Source organism: Mesitornis unicolor, unplaced genomic scaffold (genome assembly GCF_000695765.1).
Source record: "Mesitornis unicolor isolate BGI_N332 unplaced genomic scaffold, ASM69576v1 scaffold511, whole genome shotgun sequence".
Lineage (NCBI taxonomy): Eukaryota > Metazoa > Chordata > Aves > Mesitornithiformes > Mesitornithidae > Mesitornis > Mesitornis unicolor.
This window is the reverse complement of record NW_010161510.1, coordinates 24,852-48,113: the sequence shown is the minus strand read 5'-3', so window position 1 is coordinate 48,113 and position 23,262 is coordinate 24,852. Positions and strand designations below refer to the sequence as shown.

At 40.6% G+C, this 23,262-nt stretch overlaps 1 protein-coding gene across 1 annotated transcript in view; it reads right to left on the bottom strand.

Moving 5' to 3' along the window:
• Nucleotides 1–4,410: 4,410 nt before the first annotated feature.
• LOC104547444 (thyrotropin receptor-like) overlaps nucleotides 4,411–23,262 on the bottom strand; it is a gene marked incomplete at its 3' end in the record, with an annotated part of 35,732 nt that continues 16,880 nt past the window's right edge. Inside the window, exons 2-7 of the mRNA XM_010193131.1 lie at nucleotides 18,480–18,551; nucleotides 11,393–11,467; nucleotides 7,716–7,790; nucleotides 6,419–6,493; nucleotides 5,463–5,540; nucleotides 4,411–4,479 (exon numbers count right to left, since the gene is read on the bottom strand). Coding sequence (XP_010191433.1) covers nucleotides 4,411–4,479; nucleotides 5,463–5,540; nucleotides 6,419–6,493; nucleotides 7,716–7,790; nucleotides 11,393–11,467; nucleotides 18,480–18,551 — 444 coding nt within the window. The remainder of the gene's footprint in view (nucleotides 4,480–5,462; nucleotides 5,541–6,418; nucleotides 6,494–7,715; nucleotides 7,791–11,392; nucleotides 11,468–18,479; nucleotides 18,552–23,262) is intronic.

Sequence of the window (23,262 nt, the reverse complement as noted above, 5' to 3'; positions counted from 1 at the left end):
CACATGGGTGCAGTGGAATATCCACCCTCAGTGGGGACACGAGGATAACAGCCACTTCGGAAAGGCAGTGAGCTAGACATGAATACGGTGCAAAGCATGCATTAATCTGGAGTAGTATATGCCAGTGGTTTCATAGAGCTGTAAGTAAAATTAGGCCCTTCTTTAGAAAAAAATAATCAGATCAATAAGGTAACCATGCCAGCGAGTAATACAGAGTCTCTATGGCCTCGAGATCCAGGGGCAAGTGGGAAAAATACTGCATTAAATCTCAGCTGCAGCAGGACAACAAGAAGGCTGCAGTAATGGGGCATTTAAACTGCTGTGTAAAACATCTCAGTATGACAGGTGCTGAGCGTTCAGACGTGACCAGTGCACACTTCATAATCCAGCAGGTTAGAGAGTCCACAGCAGGAAAAGCAACTTCTGACCTCAGCTTGAGGGGCACGCGGAATCTGTCTCAAAGTTACAGTCTGGTTTATAAAAGGAACCACCAGGGACTGAGATTCATCAACCCTAGGACCAAAAAAGCCAAAGAATACAGCACGGCTGTAGTCTCCGAAAAGGAGAAATACACAGGTATGAGGAAAACTGCTGTGTAAAACATCTCAGTATGACAGGTGCTGAGCGTTCAGACGTGACCAGTGCACACTTCATAATCCAGCAGGTTAGAGAGTCCACAGCAGGAAAAGCAACTTCTGACCTCAGCTTGAGGGGCACGCGGAATCTGTCTCAAAGTTACAGTCTGGTTTATAAAAGGAACCACCAGGGACTGAGATTCATCAACCCTAGGACCAAAAAAAGCCAAAGAATACAGCATGGCTGTAGTTTCCAAAAAGGAGAAATACACAAGTATGAGGAAACTTTCCTAAAACATACACAAAAATTTGAAAGCTCTGAGATGCCTTTAAGGACACTGATTTGGAGATAGAGAGTAAATGTGAAAAGCAAAAGATGGCAGAAGAAAAATAAAATCCTGAAGATTCAAAATCTTCAGCTGAGATGAAAAACTGGACAAAATGCTGAAGTGTCTGAAGGTATTTTTACTAAATACTGTATTTTTTTTCTCTTCTTCCATAGCCCAAGGCCATTCCTGCCACTCCCCATATTAGAGCTGGACACACCTTTATCAATGGATGTGATTTTTAAGCTGGGTTATTTCACTGATAGGGTTTACTGCGGTCCCACAACTGATTTTATCAGGACAGGGAGTGATGGAGTGAGAATGTAGAGAGGTGGGTGCTGGTCTCTTCTCCCAGGTGATGGGGATAGAACAAGGGGAAATGGCACCAAGCTGTGCCAAGGGAGGTTCAGGTTAGAGCTAAGGAGGAAGTTCTTTACTGAGAGGGTCGTCAGAAGCTGGAACAGGCTGCCCAGGGAGGTGGTGGAGTCACCATCCCTGGATGTGTTTAAGGAGCGGGTAGATGAGGTACTTAAGGATATGGTTTAGGGGGTAGACAGGAACGGTTGGACGTGATGATCTCAGAGGGCTTTTCCAACCGAGCGATTCTGTGATTCTGTGAAGAATGAACAGGGAAAAAGGGAGGTTTTGCAGAATTTTCTCCCAAAGGATCACTTAGTTCAAAACCACATAAAGTTACTGAAGTTCCTAGTCAGAACACCCACTGGCTAAATATATATATGTAAATATATCTCTATATATAATATGTATTATTTGATAGTAACTGTGATTTTAAAATAAGAGCTTAAGCAAGGAGAAAAAGAATGGCCTCTGGACATGCAACATGTTGATGTATTCATGCATCTTGTTGCATTAGGAATTGAAGGTTAGAGAAAGGGACAACAGGCAAAAGGGATGTGTTGGTAAATGAGCGCTGTTAAGGATTCATCTTATGTTTTTTCTGTGCCGTTGTTTATCTTGACTCAGCTCAGCCAAGCATTATAAATCCCTGTGAGAGTATACCAAAGTAAATATATTCTTTGGGAGTTTATTTTTGTAATCAGATTTTGAGATCGTATGCTTTCCATTTCAGCAATTTAGACAACTCTGTAAAATCTCATCACAAATATATTTTGCCATTAATTTCATTTTATTTTTTTTTTTAAATCTTTCCTCACCGATTTCCTGACAGAAATAAACATCAGTGCAGGAGCAGCGCTTTGCAGAAGTCTGCAGGGGTGATGCAGTTCAAGGCTCTTAATGATCTGTTAGACTGAGGGATTCACATTTCAGTTAAATGCTGTTCAGCCCTTCATTCATGGCTCTGTACTTCCCTGCCTTTGTCAAACATACACAGCGATACTCGTGTTTAATATACAACACAGATCCTTCTTGTTTCATATACAACACAGATCCTTATTGGATGAGAAGATGTAGTAGGTAGTGCCATTATTCAGTATGATAACAAACCATTTATGCACGGCTCCATGCATACACCTCCATTGATTGGCTTCACCTCCTTGAATTACATCAGTCTTTAATACTGCGAGAGTGGTGGAAAGGCACACTGCATGGTAAAGGCACCCTCTGAGATTCCCAAAACATCTGATTTATAGATGGAACAGAGTCTTCACATGGTTTCTCAACAATGAATTCTTGTTTTGGATTGGTTTCCTTCAGGGTATAATTTAAAACCCATTAAAATGTCTTTCCCTCACTCTTTTTCTCCTAGTTTCATCAAGTCCTTTTACTCCTCGTTTCATCAAACCCAAAGGGCTTGGGTCAGCCCCAGAGGAAAACAGGTACTTTCTTCACTGCACAGTGGTAGATAAACAGGAGTTCAAATGAGGAATGTCAGAATACAGAAAATGAAATATTTGCCCTTTGCATTAACTTAATGCTGCTGATAGAAACAAATCTTCAAGCTTGCACTTAGCAAAATTATACCTTATCTTGGCATATGGTAACCAAACTACTCCAGAAAATTAGTTTAGACATTTCAGCGTAGTTTATTAAACAGATAAAGGTTTTACCACTGCTGTTCAGCTCCCTGGTTGCCTTGTAAATCTGGAGTAGCGCTTCGCTCCAGGTAAATGTCATGCGATTTAATCAGGAGAACTGGCTTTTTGTAATGAACCATTTTTAGTGCTGGTAGACAAAGCCCTGAAGGTAAGCTTGCTTTGAGTTCTTTTGGTTTATTTGGTTTTTTCCTTGTTTATTTGTTTTTTAAATTTACTTAACTAGTGCATCGTAGTCAGTCTCTGGGAAGATTCACATAGAGAAAACTAATTACTAACTTCTTCCAAAACTAAGCAAGCAGTATCTGCAGAACCTGCTGTGTGTTTTCTGCTTCTCTACTTCCACCCAGGCCAATAAAGCGGGTGTTTAGGACTCCAGATCTTCTAAAGCTACATTTTCACTTGATTTCTTAACAGTAAGGAAAAATCCAGAGAGGCCAGAAGCAATAGTGCTTGCATGCTGTCAGAGAAGCAAAATTTCCTGTAAAATCATCTCCAACCTGTGTTTCATCAAAACATAAGAAGTGGAAGAGCCAGCACAGCTCATATTTTGGCTGAGGCTTAGAAAGATTTTGCGTATTGCATATAGAGTTTAGAGGGATTCAGCCCAGACACCAGATTCATTTTGCAATATTCTACATCTTGTGATTTCTGTGGGCACCAGTACCAACGCTGTGTCAGCATGGAAAACTTCCTTCTTCATGTGAAGGCTCCAAGTAACTGAACTAATGTGAGTAAAAGAAGAGCTAACTCAACCTTTTCAAAATTCAAGAAAGTTTTCAATTCAAAAAAATTCCAAAATTCAAAATTTCAATTAAAAAAATCCAGTCTGGTTAGCTGTTAAGGAAGAAAAGGTAATTAGGAAATGTTAAGACCATGTGAAGGATGCTCTTACAGAATCCAAGCCCAATTTAAACTAAAATATTGAAAAGAATATCTATCCTCATGACACTCTGGTTAATTTAAGAGCTCCCAGTGAAGAAATCTCTTCAGTTGTGAGATTTCCAGCCAGATTTCAGTCAAGGAGTAGGAAGCAGAGGAAGCTCTGCCACAGCAAATGGAGCCTCTGGGATCTTTGGAGATTTGTTGTGTGTTAATGATCAGGGCAGATTATTTTGGATATAGTGTAAAGAGGATATTCACTCACAACTGCCTTGTAAGTTAAACAGCACAATTATCCCCAAAATGTCTTAGAAATCTTACTTACCAAAAGCAATTTTATTGTAGCTTCAAGCCAGAAAGTTAAACAAAACTCACACTGGAATTACCTGCCATGATTTTATTTCTGAATTATAATATATATCCCAAAGGAAAGAACACTGCAAAAGGCATTAAGTGCCCATATTTTTATTGCTGGCTGAAATTAATATCCTCTCTTTGCTCCTTAAAAATAATTAAAGATATGTATTTGAGAGCCTCAAACAAGCATAGAGTATTCAGGTGTGTATATATATATATATATTTCCTGAAAGAAGTGAATGATCTGCTACTTACATGGCATCCAGATTTGTCCCATTAAAAGCGTGGCCTTGGATGCTGGTAAAACCGTTATTGTAGAGTTTGCTGCAAGCAAAAAAAACCCAACCAATAAAAATGGTGTATTTTTGCTTCAATAACTGAATACCCCAAATCTTAGGTATCATTTTTCTTGCCAACTGCACATTTTATGGATGAGTTTGTTTTAATCTCTTGAAGAAGCAGCAATTATAACGTGAGGCCAAATAAATGCCCAGCATTCTCAAGCACAGCTGAACCACGAATGCCATGTAGCAGGTGTGCCAGCTTTTACTGCTTTTTACAGCAAAGAGAACTGGGCTGAAGCACTTTTCTGTAACTGTGCCACCCTCAAACTAAAACCAGGGAAATAGCGTTCTGCTAGGACTGGTTAAGGAAGGCTAAAGGAAATAATAGATAGCAAAACAGGTACGGTTGAATGATGAATGGCTATCAAGCCTGCCTGAATTTTTAGATTTTACTCTTTTGCTTTCTTAGAGCAAATGGATAATTTTTAGGATTTCTTTAGAATTAATTCATTTTCATTTTAGTGCTCTCCTCTCTAGTTCGGGTCATAACCCATTACAGTTGTTCTCCCTTCACCTCCCGTTTCTTGTGGCTCACGCTATGACTTGCATAATTGAACTTTATTTCTCAATTTTCCCCTCAATTATGACTTCTCTGACACTTTTCACCCATTACTATTCATGGTATTTTTAAATACCACACACACAGTTCTAACCATGTTGCGGCTTTATAGAACTCTGCAATTTTTTCCCTTTTCCCCATTTTCTCCAATATAACAACTTAGTGGCATTAGGGTTATACAAAAGCAAACACACTTTGGTCAAGCCAGTTTAAAGAAAAGCAGCTGGCCTGATTCAAATCAGTGTCAAAGTAAAGGCTTGATGCAAACTAGATCATGGATGCTGCCTGTGTATGGTGTTTCTCTGTTACAAATTCCTATTCATTTTTTTTTTTTAAACATTTTAGCATGTGCTTGAGTTGAAAGGCAAGGTAATTGCCTTGTGACTTAAACTGGAAGAACTTACAGAGTTAGAGATTCGTTACAAAGCCCATGGAAAGCATTTGCAGGCACTGAAGTAATGAAAGGATTATCTGCAATTTCCCTGAAAAAGGAGACAAAACAACACAGTCAAACAACTGCCTGATGGCTTCTCCAGAACAATTTAATTATTACAGAATCCCAGAATGTGAGGAGCTGGAAGGGCCCTGGAAAGCTCCCCCAGCGCAACCCCTGCCACAGCAGGATCACCAGAGCAGTCACACAGGAACACGGCCAGGGCTTTGGGTGTCTGCAGACAAGGAGACTCCACAACCTCTCTGGGCAGCCTGGGCCATGCTCCATAACCCTCACACTCACAAAGCTTTTCCTTCTCTTCAGCTTGAGCCTCCTGTGCTCCAGCTTGGGACCATTGCCCCTTGTCCTGGCATTGGCCATCCCAGAGCAGAGCCTGGCTCCTTCCTCCTGACACTGCCCTTTCCCAATGGATCCCCAGGAATGAGGGCACCCCTCAGTCTCCTCTGCTCCAAGCTCAAGAGCCCCAGCTCCCTCAGCCGCTCCTCAGCAGGAGATGCTCCACTCCCTCCAGCATCTCTGTGGCCCTGTGTATGTCAGATCAGGTCCTGTGTGTTACACTGTTCTGACTTCAGACTGATTCAGGTATTGCACAACCATTACAAAAACAAAATAAAAGCAAAAGACCTGTAGAAATTGTGTGTCGTGCACTTTGACTAGTTCTATAGAAATGTGCTTGTGTGTCTGTGTCGCATCCAGGTCAAATTTATAGTGCTAGCATATTGATATATTCAATTTATAGACCTGGCATTTTCCAGATCTGCTACTAATCATCATTGAAGTGTGGCTTGAGGAAAAGTGCTTTGTCAGACTTATTTGGTCTTTTTCTCCAAAAAGAAGCCTTTGCTATAGAGTTTTTATTCTCTGAGGATGGCAGTATTGTAACCAGCTATGAGGACAGATACTTACAGTAAGAAGTTCACATCAGACGAGTAGATTTTGGTGAGGTCTGGAAATATTTTGAGTCCCGTATTAAAAATACCACTTGAAAGAGAGAAGAAACAAAGAATTACGTGCACTGGGTCACTGAAGAACAACACACACTGTATTTAAAGCATCCAACACAGCAGGTTGGCTACTTCGTCCTCTTTACTGTCAATCAACTGATTTGTAATCAACTGTCCAAAATATAAGGATGTAAGAACAATTACAAATACCAGATTTAGGATAAATTATAGAATCTAAAATGTAGAACACAGCATAATAAGACAGCTAAGCAGGTCTGCAGAGGGAAGTAGCCTATGAGGTGGATAGGGAGCAAAAAATTACAACTCTGAATTCACTTGGGAGATTAAAGCAGCTTCAAACAATAGTCTGGATCCCCAAATCTTCTGTCTTTCATTGAGGCTGTGCTGTTCAAAGATCTCTCCAAAGTCTTCTAACTGTCTTCTAACAGGGGTACAGTTAGTGCCCCTTATTTCTGAACTTCTGCAGAGTGGAAATAACTTAAGAAATTCCAGTTCTTGATTTTCACAACTGTTCTCCTGAAATGAAATTGTTTAGACTTTCTTTTCATTGCTTTCAGATGTATAGGAAAAAAAATCTGGAAGATCTTTCCCCCTCAGCACTGCCACATGCACACATGGAGCCCTTTCTAAAGTCTTCCAAAGATTATTCACAATCACAGAAATTGTTCTCTTTCTCTTCCTCTCTTTCCTATGGTAAAATTTTCAATTTTCATGGTCTCATTACTCTGTGTGTCTCTTTAGAAAATTCATGGGACAGTCCTCAAGATTTCTTTCTGCCATAGAAGCCTATGAAATCAGCTGTCTATGGGTGGGCTTGTCACACTTAGCTGGCAGATACTTAATACCTTGTGTAAATATCTAGTAAATAGAAAAGATGTGTATATTTCTATTGTGTCCCTACTATTCCCTACAAAAATACAGTAAGACAGCTCTTATCACTAGCAGAAAGCTAGCTGTGGTATTTTGCCAAGGAAACATTAGTGTATCCCAGACATTTAATGGATAAGAAGAATAGCAAAATTGCTGATAAATTTGTGAACGTGTTTTCCTTTCTTGCAGACATGGTCCAAGTTCCAACCCCTACCCTGGCTTGCTTTCCGTCATTACAATAAATAAAGCAAAGGGGAACAACACTGCAACCAGTTCCAAAATTAAATGCAAAGAGACAAAACTTCCATAACCTGAAGAGTCATCTGAGCGGCTCAAGTACCGACTGCTTGCAGATGCCAAATACTTACAGGTATTTCAGCAGTGGGAGGTTCTTAAAGGCGTCTGGGTCTATGTAATCCAAGTTTCTAAGATTTCGAATTTCACTGTAAAAAATAAAAAGGAGGAACATTACCACACTGATCATTAATATTTATTCATTATAACGGAAACCTGCAATGTTCAAATGAAATTTTAGGGAACTGATTCCTGCAATGGGCTTCTGCACTGGCCAGCACTAGCCCAGGGCCACTGTGCATTCTGAGCCAGCTTACAATGCTGAATCATCATCTGGATAGGGTCTTGGAGACTGGGTAGGGGGAAGAAGGACCAAAATTTGATCCTTTGGTCCTAAAATCAAAGTAATAGCCTATGGTTATGGTTATTACTTCGAACATGGTGAGAGTTTTGGTTTTGTTTTATGAGTGCAAAGAAGAAAAGCTCAGCAAAACTTACAGGATTGATGTATAATAATCCTGTCGATTTACAACCATCTCTTTAGCTAATAGTTTTATGTCCTATTTTCCTGGTTACTCCCTTCATGTCTCAAACAGTATTTTGTATTATTTTTGCTGTCTCTTTTATAGAACTCATAAATGGATCTAAAAGATGGCTCAGGTCACTCCATTCTGAGACCCAAGGATGGGGTCATGGATGCCTCAGCCCTTGGCTCCGGTTGGCTACAGCTCAGTGCCAGAGATGGAGAGCTGTCCCCAGCAGATCTCCAAATGATGCATATACGAGGGCAAGCCACTTGAATCATAACCTTTTGGCCCAGTTCCCAAATGCTGAAAGGGCTTTTCATGTGGTTGTAGGAGAGGAGAGAAGTTTTGGAGTGAGGAGAAGGGACTGGAGAGAAATGAGGGAGAGATCAGAGGAGAGTGGGCAGAGACACAGAGAAGGGGAAAAGAGAGTGACTTTTTCTGTGGTTGCTTCTGTGGTAATTATTTCCTGAGAAACAATTTTGATTACAAAAGCTTTTTAGTCTAATGCTATCAAGCTGTAACTCTTCTAGTAAGACAACTCCACAGAGACACTGACTGCTAATCGGACACTTTCAGAAGTGTACCTAGAAAAAATACTTATGCCACTGTATGGCAAAGACAGTCCTGAATTCATAACCATGTTAAGTTTGTCTCCCAGACATACAAATGGTACAGACAGACAAACAGAAGGAATAAGAAACCATCGTGAGACCAGTTTATCACAACTGGGGAGTGGAGGGAAACAAAGTCTTGGTCCTGATTTTCATTTTCCTAGAGTGAGAATTTTGCGATTCTTTACAACCAAAATGAGATCTGGCTCATTAAAATACAGCAGGTGATCAGCAGCCTCAGGTTGCAGAGTTTCACAGAATCTCAGAATGTGAGGAGTTGGAAGGGACCTGGAAAGCTCCCCCAGTGCAACCCCTGCCACAGCAGGATCACCAGAGCAGTCACACAGGAACACGGCCAGGGCTTTGGGTGTCTGCAGACAAGGAGACTCCACAACCTCTCTGGGCAGCCTGGGCCATGCTCCATAACCCTCACACTCACAAAGCTTTTCCTTCTCTTCAGCTTGAACCTCCTGTGCTCCAGCTTGGGACCATTGCCCCTTGTCCTGGCATTGGCCATCCCAGAGCAGAGCCTGGCTCCTTCCTCCTGACACTGCCCTTTCCCAATGGATCCCCAGGAATGAGGGCACCCCTCAGTCTCCTCTGCTCCAAGCTCAAGAGCCCCAGCTCCCTCAGCCGCTCCTCAGCAGGAGATGCTTAATGCTCAGCATTCAAGAGGATTAGGTTCATAAAAATATGGTCTTATGGGAACAGGGGTGAGCTGCATACATAGAGCATGGACCTGAGGTCCGGAGGGAGCAGAAAGCCAGGACAGAGCCACATGGAGTGAATAAGGACCAGGAAAATGGAGTGCTGAAGATCAAAACTGAAGCACTCTAACAGACTTGGCAGACAGGAATGATGCTGATCACAGGATGCCTGTTCACAGGACACTCGACTCAAGCCAAAGCAATTAGTTCTTCCCTTCCATAAACACTAATTTTTCTCATAAGAAGTTCTGTAGAAAAACAAATGTTTTTAAAATGAAACTATGCTTATAAGTTTAAATTAGGGTAAAATGATTATTTACATAAAACTGCACTTTAGAGAAGTCCACGAAAAACAACCTGTGAAAACTGGACTGTGAAATGACTGCTTTTTAAAACTGTTACGGTAACTTCAGCCATCTTTAAAATACCATACGATAATCTTTAGCCAGTAGTATTTTAGCAAGAATACTTTGAAAATACTATGTAAGTGGAGAAAATTCAACAAATACATAGCACAGCATATACATTTATCCCTGAATAATCTTGTTATTTGGAAAGTAAATCAATCTGAACAACGGTAAGTGTTATAGAGGAGTTATAGAAGCATTTCAGTTACATGGTCACATTTATAAATTGCTTTCTTTTATAGCTTATATGCAACTGTTTAATTTGCCAGATGCCTGGATATTCCCTGATTAAATAATAGATTAAATCTCCAAACAGCTTTTCGCAGTGTGGTAAGCACAGTAGTAGAGGTAGCCCTCATTCATGGGCTGTCTGCAAAGGTTTGAGGTTTGCCTATAGCTTTTGTCCATAGACTTCTGGTCTCTTGTCCTAAGTAGCATTTTTAGCTCTAGTGCAGAAAGAAAAGGTCTATCTTGTATGTCTGTGTACAGGGATTTTTTGTTTTATGTTTTTTATCTTGCTTTGTGAGAAATATAAGGGGATCCATACCACATAACCCATAACCCTGTATCAGGAAACCTCCTCCCCACAGCTCATGCCATAGGTGCCGTGGGTGCTGGTGCTTGGGACTTCTCCTGCACCTTCCCAGTCACATCCAGGCCCAGGATCTGGCATGGCTGTGATCATGCAGCAATTTTGGACCTTGCCAGTGAGTTCTGGCCTGACTGCTGGGAGAAAGGGAGGAGCCGTGGCACAGATGGATGCTGATGGCAAGGGACACAGGCAGGAATATAAACATGCTTTATATCCTTCAATCAGTCACCCCAGTGCCCTAAAGTCCCTTTTGATTGCCTTTGGATGCTGGATGGATCCTATGAAGCCCTAGTCAGTACATTACCTTCTTATTTTGACAAGGTAATGCTGAGTGACCCAGACACCCATATCCTACCACTTTTGTATGTGCCCTAGTGCATCATTTGGAGAGGACTGATCAGACAAGTAAGTACAAAACACTTCCTAGAAGCCTTTGTCCATAGCATTTCCATTCTACTTAAAAGCCAGACCAAGATCCTTAATTTTACCATTTGTGTACTTCCAGAATGGTTACTTGTAATTCTTCATGTCTCCAGCTAGTGCCATTTTGCTCTGTGCTTTCTGATGTTATTTCTGGTGCTTATATTACTTTTTTTTCACTTACCTTCAATAATTTGACAGAAGTAATTCTTAGCTGTCAGTTTATTTTAACTTGCCTTCAAGCCAGGCTAAGAAGCCATTCTTAGCCCCACATATTTTTCACTACAGGAGGATACAGAAGAGCAAGGGAACTGAAAATTTTTTTAGGGAAAAAAAGAGCTGACTCCATATTACAGACAAACAAAATGAGAAAAAAGGAATATTTAGCCACAAATAAGACAAGAATGACAACTCAAATGTCAACATGTATGTTATTTTCACACATTCTCACATTTATTTTATCACTGTATTTAATTGTAGTACTTACATATGAGTGACTTTACTTAAACTGCTGAAAGAATGAGCCTCCAGACTCTGAAGTGTTTCATCAATGGAGATGTAGCTAAACACCAGCAAAGAGAGCAAGAAACAAGACTTAGGCCTTGGTGAGCCATGGCTAGTGCCCATCATGTCACTTTATTTTTCCTTCTCTTTCTCTCATCCAACTCTCATGACACTGCCAAACACAGAATCATAGATAGACTCACAGAGTGGTTTGGGTTGGAAGGGACCTCAAAGCTCATCCAGTCCAACCCCTGCCATGGGCAGGGACACCTCCACCAGACCAGGTTGCCCAAAGCCCCGTCCAACCTGGCCTTGAACACTGCTTCCCTGGGCAACCTGGGCCAGGGCCTCACCACTCTCACAGTAAAGAGTTTCTTCCTAATATCCAGCCTAAATCTGCCCTCTTCCAGTTTACTTAAACTGCTGAAAGAATGAGCCTCCAGACTCTGAAGTGTTTCATCAATGGAGATGTAGCTAAACACCAGCAAAGAGAGCAAGAAACAAGACTTAGGCCTTGGTGAGCCATGGCTAGTGCCCATCATGTCACTTTATTTTTCCTTCTCTTTCTCTCATCCAACTCTCATGACACTGCCAAACACAGAATCATAGATAGACTCACAGAGTGGTTTGGGTTGGAAGGGACCTCAAAGCTCATCCAGTCCAACCCCTGCCATGGGCAGGGACACCTCCACCAGACCAGGTTGCCCAAAGCCCCGTCCAACCTGGCCTTGAACACCTCCAGGGAGGGGGCACCCACAGCTTCCCTGGGCAACCTGGGCCAGGCCTCATCACCCTCACAGTAAAGAATTTCTTCCTGATATCCAGTCTGAATCTCCCCTCTTCCAGTTTAAAACCTTTACCCCTCAGCCTATCACTTTCTGATAGAGTCCTTCCCCTTCTTTCATACTGACAGTGTCTGAAGGAGGCTCTTTTAACAGAAATTTGATTTTGACTGATGCTTTAGATGCAAACTCTACTGCAGAATACAGTTAAATAATAACCCAACCCAATACTCTTATGCAGCAAAAGCAAGCATCCAGTTTTCACATTTCAGATCACATTTCTTCTCTTTTCCCCACTTAAGATCACCTTGGAGATGTCGAGGGGGCTCTAGTCCTCAGGTAAATTGGCATATTTCTCTATATCAAATAATTAACAAGGAAGGAAAGAAACAAAGATGGTCCTTGGGCTATCACTGCAACAATTGCCACGATTTCTTTAGGGGCAAAGGGATCACCAGGGCAAATGCTGCTTTGCTGTTGCTGAGGACAAAAATAGCTTCTAACGTGAATGTGGAGAGAAACTCCAGCCATACAGTGAATGTTGTAAAGGGTGGAGGGAGTAATGTGGCTGAGAAGCAAAACCAAACGAGTTTAAGAAATACTTCATTGCACACAGGTTAGACTGAGTAGCCTATGTATGGCTAGGGATCTGTTGAATGGGATGGGAAAAGAGCTCTAGAGTCTCATCACCAGCATCAGAAGGATGATAGTACTGGAACTGCTGGTAAAGCCTTTGAAGTGCAAGTAAAGTTGTGTTACAACTAAATACTGCAGATTTTCAGGGTAACCAACATTTTTGGGGGGGTTAAATTATCTGATTCTGTCTTTCAAAATATCTCTTAATTTTAAAATTCACTACTGTTGGAATAGCATTTCAAAGGAGTATTCCTGTATTTTATTTCCTTTTCTAATAATATTTTATATCATCTTTCTAATGTATAGATCTTTAAAAATAATTGGAATGCCTTGCATCATCATAATAATCCTCATATTATTATTATTATTAATTATTATTATTATTTTATGCTTAAGTCCTATCTTTTGATACTCTTGACTGAAATCAGTGACTCAACTTTTAATATTTTGCATGGTTACACATACCTTGAGCAACTTGAGCATCATTTTAAATGCACAAAATTAAACTGACTAGAAGAGTCTTAGATGTCCATTTTAGATGTCACAATCAAATCAACTGTAATAATAAAGAGACTGTATCATATGCCTTTCCTCCTCTCCAATCAGTAGACCTGCAAAATCTTAGGATCATACTGAAATGATACCCAATTTGATTGATTTTACATCAATTCTAATTGGGTTGCGTTCTCAAAACAGAAAATATTTTTAATATTCTTTTAATTTTTAAAAGTATTAACAGTAATAATAGTAAATAGCAAATTAAAATACACTCATTTAACCGAGGAGGGGTTTTTAATACAATCACCTATGGATCGGATTTGTACTTTTTGTGGAAATTTTTTAGGAAATCTATATTTCTTTCAATGACTATTAAAAAATAGTTAAAATGTTTTTAAAAATGGTAGCAATTATTTTATGACCCACACATGTCCTAACAACCAGAAGGCGACTAATACCACCAACAGTCCCCATGGAGTTTATGTCCTCTCCACACTGGAGTTAATATTACCTGAACTAATTTTAAATCTTCTATCATGAGATCGACTTTTTATTGGTCACGATATTTGAAAATACAGCAGAAAAGCAACTACTAGAGATTGTATGACTGACAGATTCTCTTTCCACTGTAATATTACTTTTACAAAGCTATTTGCCTCCTCCAAAAGGAAGGAAGCAAAAAATAAAAGAGGAATACAATAAAGGAAGTATTTCCAGTCTGGGCCTCTGTGATTGAGTATTAGAGGTTTATGTGAGATGCTTTAATTTAGTTTGCCTCTAAGCAATAATTGCCTCTTGCCTAGGAAACTGGAGTTTCAGTCTTTAACAGAAAATTAATTATTCCATTTTAACATACCAAAAGAGAGGTTATATCAATGAGATATAACAAAAATAGTTGTTTGTTCTATGCAGCAAAAAGCTAAAGAAAGTTAAATGAAAACCAGTGAATGAACAAACATTGCATCCCTATGCTGAGCAGCTGAGGCTCAGAGAGTACTTTCTGTGTGCTCCTTGATCAAAACAGGTCACCTTACATCAGACAAGGGCTCTTTTCTCACATATGAGAGGCAGAAGAGCAGCAATGAGGATTCATCCTCCTCTCCCTCACCCCTACAGCCACCAGGGCCCTTCCACCACACTGCAGGTTGCATTTTTCCCTCTGCAGCCTGGCATGGAGCTGACTGAGTTATGGTTTCCTATCTCTCAGCTGCAGGACAAAAGTGGGAAGGAAGCTGCTTATTTTCTTTGCGTGTTGACCTGCAGTCTTCTGCGCCAGAAGCAGGCGTGTTTTGGTTTGCGTTAATTAAACTGCATCAGCACTGATGACAGGGAAATGTGTGGTTTTATTTGCTTTAGTGTCATTTAGATAAACAGCCAAAAATCATACAAACACATTAAAAATCTCCCCTGAGACAGGAATGTCAAACAGACAAATGTATTAATGGTGCATAAACATTTACTTCCAAGTGTTCAGAGCGCCTCTGAAAATATTTGGGCTCTGGCTAATGAACAAATAACACAAGTCATTAAATGTAAGAAACAAAAAATGACAGACACCAGAAACGGAAGGAGGACTTACACCAGAAAAAGAAGGAAAGTGTGTTTAAATTCCCATGTTGAAGGCGTGTTACAATTCAGCACCTTCTTTCCCTCCCAGCCGTGTTTAATTTACAGGATTCCCAAATGCCTCCAACACCCATCGAGAGTACAGTCATAGCTTAAACACCAAATGCACAGCTTCAGAGAAGGTCTGCTCTAACTCTTTAATCACCATTGCCTGTTCAGAAAGAGCCCGAGAACAGGGGATTTAAAGCAGTTCAGCACATGGCAGTAGCCACCAAGCCCTCTCTCTGCCCTTATTTTCTTCCCTGTCCCTCTATCTGCCTCTCTTTGCCTTTTTCCTGCCTCAGCATCCCCTGTGTTGCTGCTGGAGGGCAGCTGGGTGAGGTGTAGGGTGCAGTAAGAGAGGACGAGCAGGAGCACCCAAGGCAATGGAAGCTCTGGGTCTGGTCTGTGCTGTATGGGCTGGCACTGGGGAGCAGGGGAGGGTGGGAGCAAACCAGTGCGGATGCTGGCAGGGAGCACTGTGCGATGTGGGGATGCTATTTTGTGTGGAGAAAACTCCCTGGGGAGCCACAGGTCAGGTGTCTGTGAGGTACTTATGAATCACACCCCAAATCATCGTCCTGAGCCCAGGAAAAAGGTTCCTTATCCTTGACCTTAAAAATAGTGGATGCTCAACCTGTCCTAAGTCAGTAGGGGTGAAAATACCTGACAAAGCTCTTCTACCAAGATTTCATCTAATTTGCAAGCTTAGTGATATAAACCAGAAATTTCTCTTGTATCTGAATATCTTATAAAACATTTTTTTCAGTGCACTGATGCATTTCTAACAGGAATTTGCTTTGCACTTGAGCATTTCACTGAAATGCTTTTGTTTCATTCCCGTGCCAAAGCAGCACAGTGAAACAGTCTTTGCTTCTGGCTATCAAATTACACAGATATGCATTAAGATAAATAGTAGCTCTAAAATTCTTGTTTAAACAAAGTTCATAAAGAAGACCACTGAGTTTTCTGTTCAGGATAGAGGAAAAAAAAAGGTTTATTTGTGGAAACTATATAGTAGAAACCATATAGCAAAATAAAGTGCTATATTTGGAACAGCAAATATCTGTTTGTGCTATTGAAACTTCAGAACATTTTCTAGTTGAGTTTACAAAGCAAGGAATGATCCAGTAATTTTCATTGCTGATGGAAACTGTGGGCTGGGAGAAGCAGATGAGACGTGGTACATTGCAAGGCAAGAAACACACAAGAGCTGTAGTTAAAATACAGCTACTGAACCCAAAGATTATATCAAGAAAGTGGGAGTTCATGATTTATAGTAGTAGTCATGCTGTAAGAAAAATCCAGAAGGGCTTTGACACTATTCAAATTTAAGCAACTGTCTATTCTTAATAGGCTTTTAAAAATTAACAAAAGAAATGTAGTAATCCAGAAGGCATTGCACAGTGTAATGCTACCACATCAGGTCATAACTTTAGGTAGGTTACAACTACATCTATGCTATTTTCCTACATATAAATGTGGAGTAGTGGGATGGTAAAACCCCATATTCTGATACTGTCTTTGAAAAATAATTTGGGAGAGATACTGACATTTGTTTGCCCAGGTAGCCTTGAGATCATGAACCAGATAAACTGACAGGCTGAGAGAGTTCGGGTTGTTCAGCCTGGAGAAGAGAAGGCTGCAGGGAGACCTTATAGCGACCTTCCAGGACCTGAAGGGGGCCTACAGGAAAGTTGGGGAGGGACTGTTTACAAGGGTGTGCAGCAATAGGATAAGGGGCGATGGTTTTAAACTAGAGCAGGGTAGATTTAGGTTGGATATTAGGTAAAAGTTCTTCAACATGAGGGGGGTAGATCACTGGCACAGGTTGCCCAGAGAGGTGGTGCAGGCCCCATCCCTGGAGATATTCAAGGTCAGGCTGGATGGGACTCTGAGCAACCTGATGTGGTACCAATGTCCCTGCTGACTGCAGGGGTTGGACTGGATGAGCTTTAATGGTCCCTTCCAACCCAACACATTCTATGATTCTATGACATGGATGTCAATATGTTACCTTAAGGTGTGTAAAAAGCACCCATTCATCTCATTCAAGACTATAACGTCTTGTAATTTTGACTTCCCTCTTCACTTGAATGAGATCAAAGCATGCAACAGACTGGTTATCTGTTACCATGTTACTACCAAAGGGTATAGGCTTTGTCACTGACTCATAATGCCCATGCAGATGAGGTGGCAGTGTCTTTAGCTCACAAGGTTGCCAACCGATCTAGAGACAGGCAGTGCAAATAGCCCTTCCTCACCTCTGGTCCCATGGAGATTAGGAAGATTTGGTGTAGCAGCCTTTTGGCCACTGGAAGTTTTTTGGAGGCCAGACATCTTTAGAGAAGAGGTCTCTGAATTCTTTAGATGAACACCTATGCTTTTATGAATGCATACATTTTACAATTTGAGAATTAAAATCTGAAAAGCTTTTAAGCAATGCGTCACTGAAAGCCAAAGAAGATTTGACATACTTCTACATTTAATAAAAGTCTGTTTTGAACAAAGTTTATCAGGTTTATATATAATATACATAATACTGTACATTGTATGAGGGACATTCTTCCCCTAAAACCCTCCAAAAGAATACATCATCTATCTGATTAAACTGAGATGGTAAATGGGGCTGCAGATATTCAAGAACAATTACTTCTAAGGATTTTAGAAAGTCATTGCTTCAATACACTTGGATGAAAATAGAAAATATAATTAGACTGACCTCCATGTTCCCCCAGAGCCCTGTTTCATGAAGTCTTAAATAGAAGCCCATCTCAGCCATTCAGCCAATGCTCAGCTGGAGCTGAGGCTTGTAAGGAATGTCAAGGACAACATGAAGAGCTCCTGTTGCTACATTAGTAATAAAAGGCTGAGCAAGAAAAATGCAGGCCTCTCGCTGAATGAGGTGGTTTATGTAGTTAACAGTGGGCACATAAAGCTGAGCACCAGACTGGAAAAAGCACTGAGCAGTCTGGTTGGACCCTGTAGTTGGCCCAACTTCCAGCAGGTGGTGGATTAGAGGCCTCCTGAAGTCCCTTCTAAATTGCATGGCTCTGAGTCTAGGGAGTGAATCAGGAGATGGTAGAGGAGTCCCCTGCATCCAATAGCCATGCACATATGGGTGATAGATGATCCATTTCTAGTTTAGAAATGCCACAGGGTCTCCAATGAAATGAGTTACAAATCATGCTGAGAGCTGGAAACAAATTTTTATCCAGGACCAGCAACAGAATATGTTAATTTGTTATGAATGAAACCATTTCTCATATCTTGTGAACTGAAAAAAAAAAAAGATTATAGCCTTATTTATCACATCTACTTCAATAAAGGTATGCTCTTATCCCAAAAAGCCTAATATGCCTTTCTCTAGCTGGCTCAGGTTAGAACAATGAGATGATTACCTGCAGTTCTAAAATGTAAGTGGTGACATAGCAAAGATGCAAGAATATTTTAATTTCAGAAGATTTCATGTAAAAAGACAGAATTTTGGAGACGGAAAGGGATTTTTAATAAAAGAGCTAAAAGAATAATATCAGAAACAGAACTTACATCCTAGAGATGTTGGGGAGATTGGCAAAAGCATCACTTGGAATTGTTCTTAGATGAGTCTCCATAAACTTCCTATAGAAATAAAAGTATGGCAGTTAATATCCTTTGGTAAGTACAATTTAACATTCACAGAATCACAGAATCATGAAGGTTGGAAGAGACCTCTAAGATCAAGTCCAACCATCAACCTAACGCCACCATGCCCACTACACCACATCCACACGCTTCTTGAACACCTCTAGGGATGGGGACTCCACCACCTCCCTGGGCTGCCCCTTCCAGCGCTTGATCACACTTTCAGTAAAGAAATTTTTCCTAATATCCAATCTAAACCTGCCCCGGAGCAAATTGAGGCCATTTCCTCTTATCCCATCACTAGTTCTGTGGGAAAAGAGACCAACACCCACCTCAGTACAACCTCCTTTCAGGTAGTTGTGGAGAGCAATAAGGTCTCCCCTGAGTCTCCTCTTTTCCAGGCTAAACAACCCCAATTCCCTCAGCTGCTCCTCATAATTCTTGTTCTCCAGACCCTTCACCAGCTTTGTTGCTCTTCTCTGGACATGTTCCAGTGCCTCAATGTCCTTCCTGTAGTGAGGGGCCCATAACTCAACACAGTACTCGAGGTGTAGCCTCACCAGTGCCAAGTACAGGGGCACAATCACTTCCCATTAAAAAGTCCTGCACAACTCCAGCTCTGCTCCAGTATTTCTGTTCTTATCTTCCCTTTTCCCAGTGTTTCCATTTTTGCCTCATTTCTATCCCTGTTCCATTCTGGGGCTTGGTTTGCCTCGTGTGTTCCCTCAATCTAAATTACAACCTTCTGTGTCGTCTCTCCTAGGAGCTCAGCATTCAGTAGTAATGCTGAATCTTCTAAAACTTCAGAGCATGACCAGCAAACATATTTGCCCCTGGAAGCAAATGAAGTATTAAGAATATAAGCATTCTTTTAACCATTTCAGGCTCCCCAGAGATATCCCATCCCTCATTCCAAGCAAGAAATTCAGGTATACCAGCAAAAATTGAATTAGAGCAGTTTCATACTGCCTCCACAAAATTCTCCATATACTTTGTAATAAATACAACATTCTTCCTTCCTAAACCCCTGATATGGGGATGGCATGTTATTATACATTGTTATTTTTAAGCTTAAGTCCAGTTAAAGATGCACTTCAAGAGAGGATAGAATGATGGGTAACAGAATTCTCCATCTGCACAAGGTTTCAGAAAAACAGGTGGTATTTAAGGGAGATACTCAACAGCCACGTCCTTAACAGAATGAATCTCTAATAGACTGATTCCTCCAAAAAAGGAGGAAATGCTTTGGAAAATTAACTTACAGTTACAACTTGTCAATGCTGGATGAGGCAATCTTTGGTTTTCCAGTATATCTGGAAATACACCGACAATTTATAGTCAGTGAATTATCTGAGCAATAATCAAAAGCAAATGATAAACTTTGCCATAGCTTCTGTTTAAGAACAGTTCAGTAGAAAAGAAATAAACAAATTAGGATGATTTCCTAATTCTGTTTTCTGTTTCATAATGTGAAGTATCTGATTATAAGAATTATATTTGATTTACACAGACAAAAATGTTATACTTTTAAGATCTGTCAAGCTTCTGGAACTTGAAAATAAAGTAATAAAAATATCTGTAGAAATTCTTAAAACTTCCACCTTGAGTAAAAATATAAATCAAGGGAATGTACATTCCTGTCATCCCAGGGGAAGGCTCTGTCTGCTTCCCAAGTATATCTCCCCTACTCCATATACTTGTTACAAGAATGAGCAAGCAGAACTTAAAGACATTTCCAACACTGGGTTGATGTTTCATTTGACCTTGATCCACCCAGCTCCCACCTAGTCCCCAGCCAGGGGAATATGAGTAGGTCCAGAGGTATACTTGCCTATTCCCTTGCACCCATAGCACCTTGACACCCATACTGGTGCTCTCCCGTCCTTCTTCCTCCTCCGCTTCATACTCCAACTTCCTTCTCTTAGCACAGTCCTAGTATTCCCTTGCACCCATAGCACCTTGACACCCGTACTGGTGCTCTCCTGTCCTTCTTCCTCCTCCGCTTCATACTACAACTTCCTGCTCTTAGCACAATCCTAATCAGAGTATTTGTAACAAATAGCTGCTTAGTCCTGCACAGCCCACTGATTCTGTTTGCAGTTCTGTTTGTATTTCCAGGCCTTTTAGGAAGCTGACAGCGATGAGGGGTTTCAGACAGATTTTAACAAGTCTTACAGTAGAACAGAGTGAATGAGGAACCTCGAGAGGTTGGAGAAGTAGACCAACAGGAACCGTACCCAGTGCAGCAAGGAGAAAGTGCAAAGCCCTGCATCTGGGTAGGAACAACTCCATTCACCAGTCCATGCTGGGGGCCAACTACCCAGTGCAGCAAGGAGAAAGTGCAAAGCCCATGCACCAGTCCATGCTGGGGGCCAACCGGCTGGAAAGCAGCTTGGCAGCAAAGGACCTTGGGGTCCTGGTGGACACCAAGTTGAACATCAACCACAATGTGCCCTTGCTGCAAAGAAGGCTGGTGGGATCCTGGGCTGCATTAGGAGAAGAAAGCAAGCCTGAGGCTTCTCTCTGAGACTCATAAAGCATGTTTCAATTTGAAATTTAGCAAGTGAGTCCAGCAGTCAGCCAACCACAGTGTCTTCACAAAAAAAGTAAGCTTTTTCCGAATAAATGAAAAATCTTTACTGTGAAATTATGCATTAATTTTCCAGGTGAGAAGAAATGTAACTATAAGCACTTACTTTAATAGACTCCCTTCATTTCCTTTCTATATTAAGGCAAAGGCAACACATGTAAGAATGTTCAATACTGTTTAATGGAAAAATTGCTCCTGTGCTAACCTGCGTACTGTCGTTTATTTCTATCTCTATTTTCTCATTCAGACTAAAGGCCTCTATAAAGCTGGAAAAATTATTCAGCCTTTATTCCATAAGATATTTCAAAAAGAAGAACCCAAAGTCTGAGGTAATTTTCATCACAACTTGCTAGCAAAATCACATTTTTGCTAAACGAGTTGTTTTAAAAACAGCAAGAAAACATTTCAGCAGAACATTTTAGGTTTTATAGAAGAACACTTTGTTTGCATTTCTTAGTTTTATAAGTCAGAAAGTCAGTTTGAAGTTTTTAAAACTAACTTTCTGCTTTGATATTGACACCGAAAGTTTAGCCTGGACGTTCCTGAAAGGCTCTATACTGCATGAATCAGGAAAATGAAACCTGAGCAGCTGATAAGCAGCATATCAGACTGCTTGTGCAGAGCTTTGCGTTTTTGCTTTCCTCTGCCCCAAACATCTGTCAACCTGGAAAATAGAGTTTCTTGCTCCAAAATCAAGCACTACAGATATTCAGTTAAGGACTGAAAAACCTCCCACTTTGACTTCCTTCTGATCTTCCCAAACGATCTTTAGCAAAGACTCTGTTCCTCCAGATTAGCCTAGTTATTTTCATTAATGAGAAAAAGAAGCTTTTTTAAAAAAGCATCAGACCACATAGACTTCAAAATATTTTATATCTGCATAGAAACAACCCTGGTTTTGGCTAACTTAGAAATACAGCTATAAGGAGGTGGAGATTGGGAAGTATCTCTCCCATAAGCACTGTATTTCTAGTCCTGCTAGGCACTGATTCCTTATTTGCTGTTCTATGACAGTTAATCTAGTGTCCTGTTTGATAACACACAGAGGGACTCTATTCTTGGGCTGGCTGGTGCCTACACTCCTACCAGTTAGGAGCTACCTAATTATGAATGAACGTGTTGTGGTTTCAGTATTAGTCCTATCACTTAAGAGCCCTAAGAATAGGCAGCTTAAGCCAGGCATAAGACAATGAAACTAGTCCTGTAAAGTAAGCAAGTGGCATTAATTGCAATGCAATTAGTGATGTTGATTGCCTTCAGTATATTATGTTGTATCACAGTCATATTTTCTTATTTTACACTGTACTTTAAAAAAAAATAAAATCTATAAATAGTAATCCATTAAAGTAATGCAATTTACAGCTGGCTTAAAACAAGGTAAAAGTAATAACAATGGGAATAAAAAAAGAATTTCACAAAAATATTCCATAATAAATCAAGATTAGAAAAACAGGAGAAAAGCTTTGCTTTTCCTCTTACATATGCAATACTACTAACTCTTCATATAGATTATAGTTCTTGACTATCCATTTAACAGCCCTTTATTCTAATGTTAAGTACAGCCATAACTACCTCTCTAAAGAGAAAACATTTCTGTTGCTCTCTGGCTTACTTGGGAAATCAAGTGAAAGCTTTATTTCTCATTGCTGACAAATTCTGACTCAGTGCTGAAGTTCTTACAATAGCTTGAAGGCATATTATTACCTAATAATAAGGTAATACTTTTTGTATTACCTAATACCTCACACTAAAGACATCTATAAAAAGCACTGGCCTCTTAAAAAGATCTTTACAACTGCATTTAGCTACAAGCCTCTCAAGAGTTTGAGGTTTGTAGGGTATTTTTAGGGTTGGTTTGAAATTCAGGGCAGCAGCAGTTCCTATTTATCCTATTTACCACCTGTGATAGATTGATGGGAGGGAGCAATCCTCCTCTGAGAGGAGGTCAGAGAGGTTCTCCTCCCCTTCTGCTCTGCCCTGCTCACACCACATCTGCAATCTTGTGTCCAGTTCTGGGCCCTCAGCTCAAGAAGGACAGGAACTGCTTGAAAGAGTCCAGCAGGGCCACAAAGATGATGGAGGGAGTGGAGCATCTCCTGCTGAGGAGCGGCTGAGGGA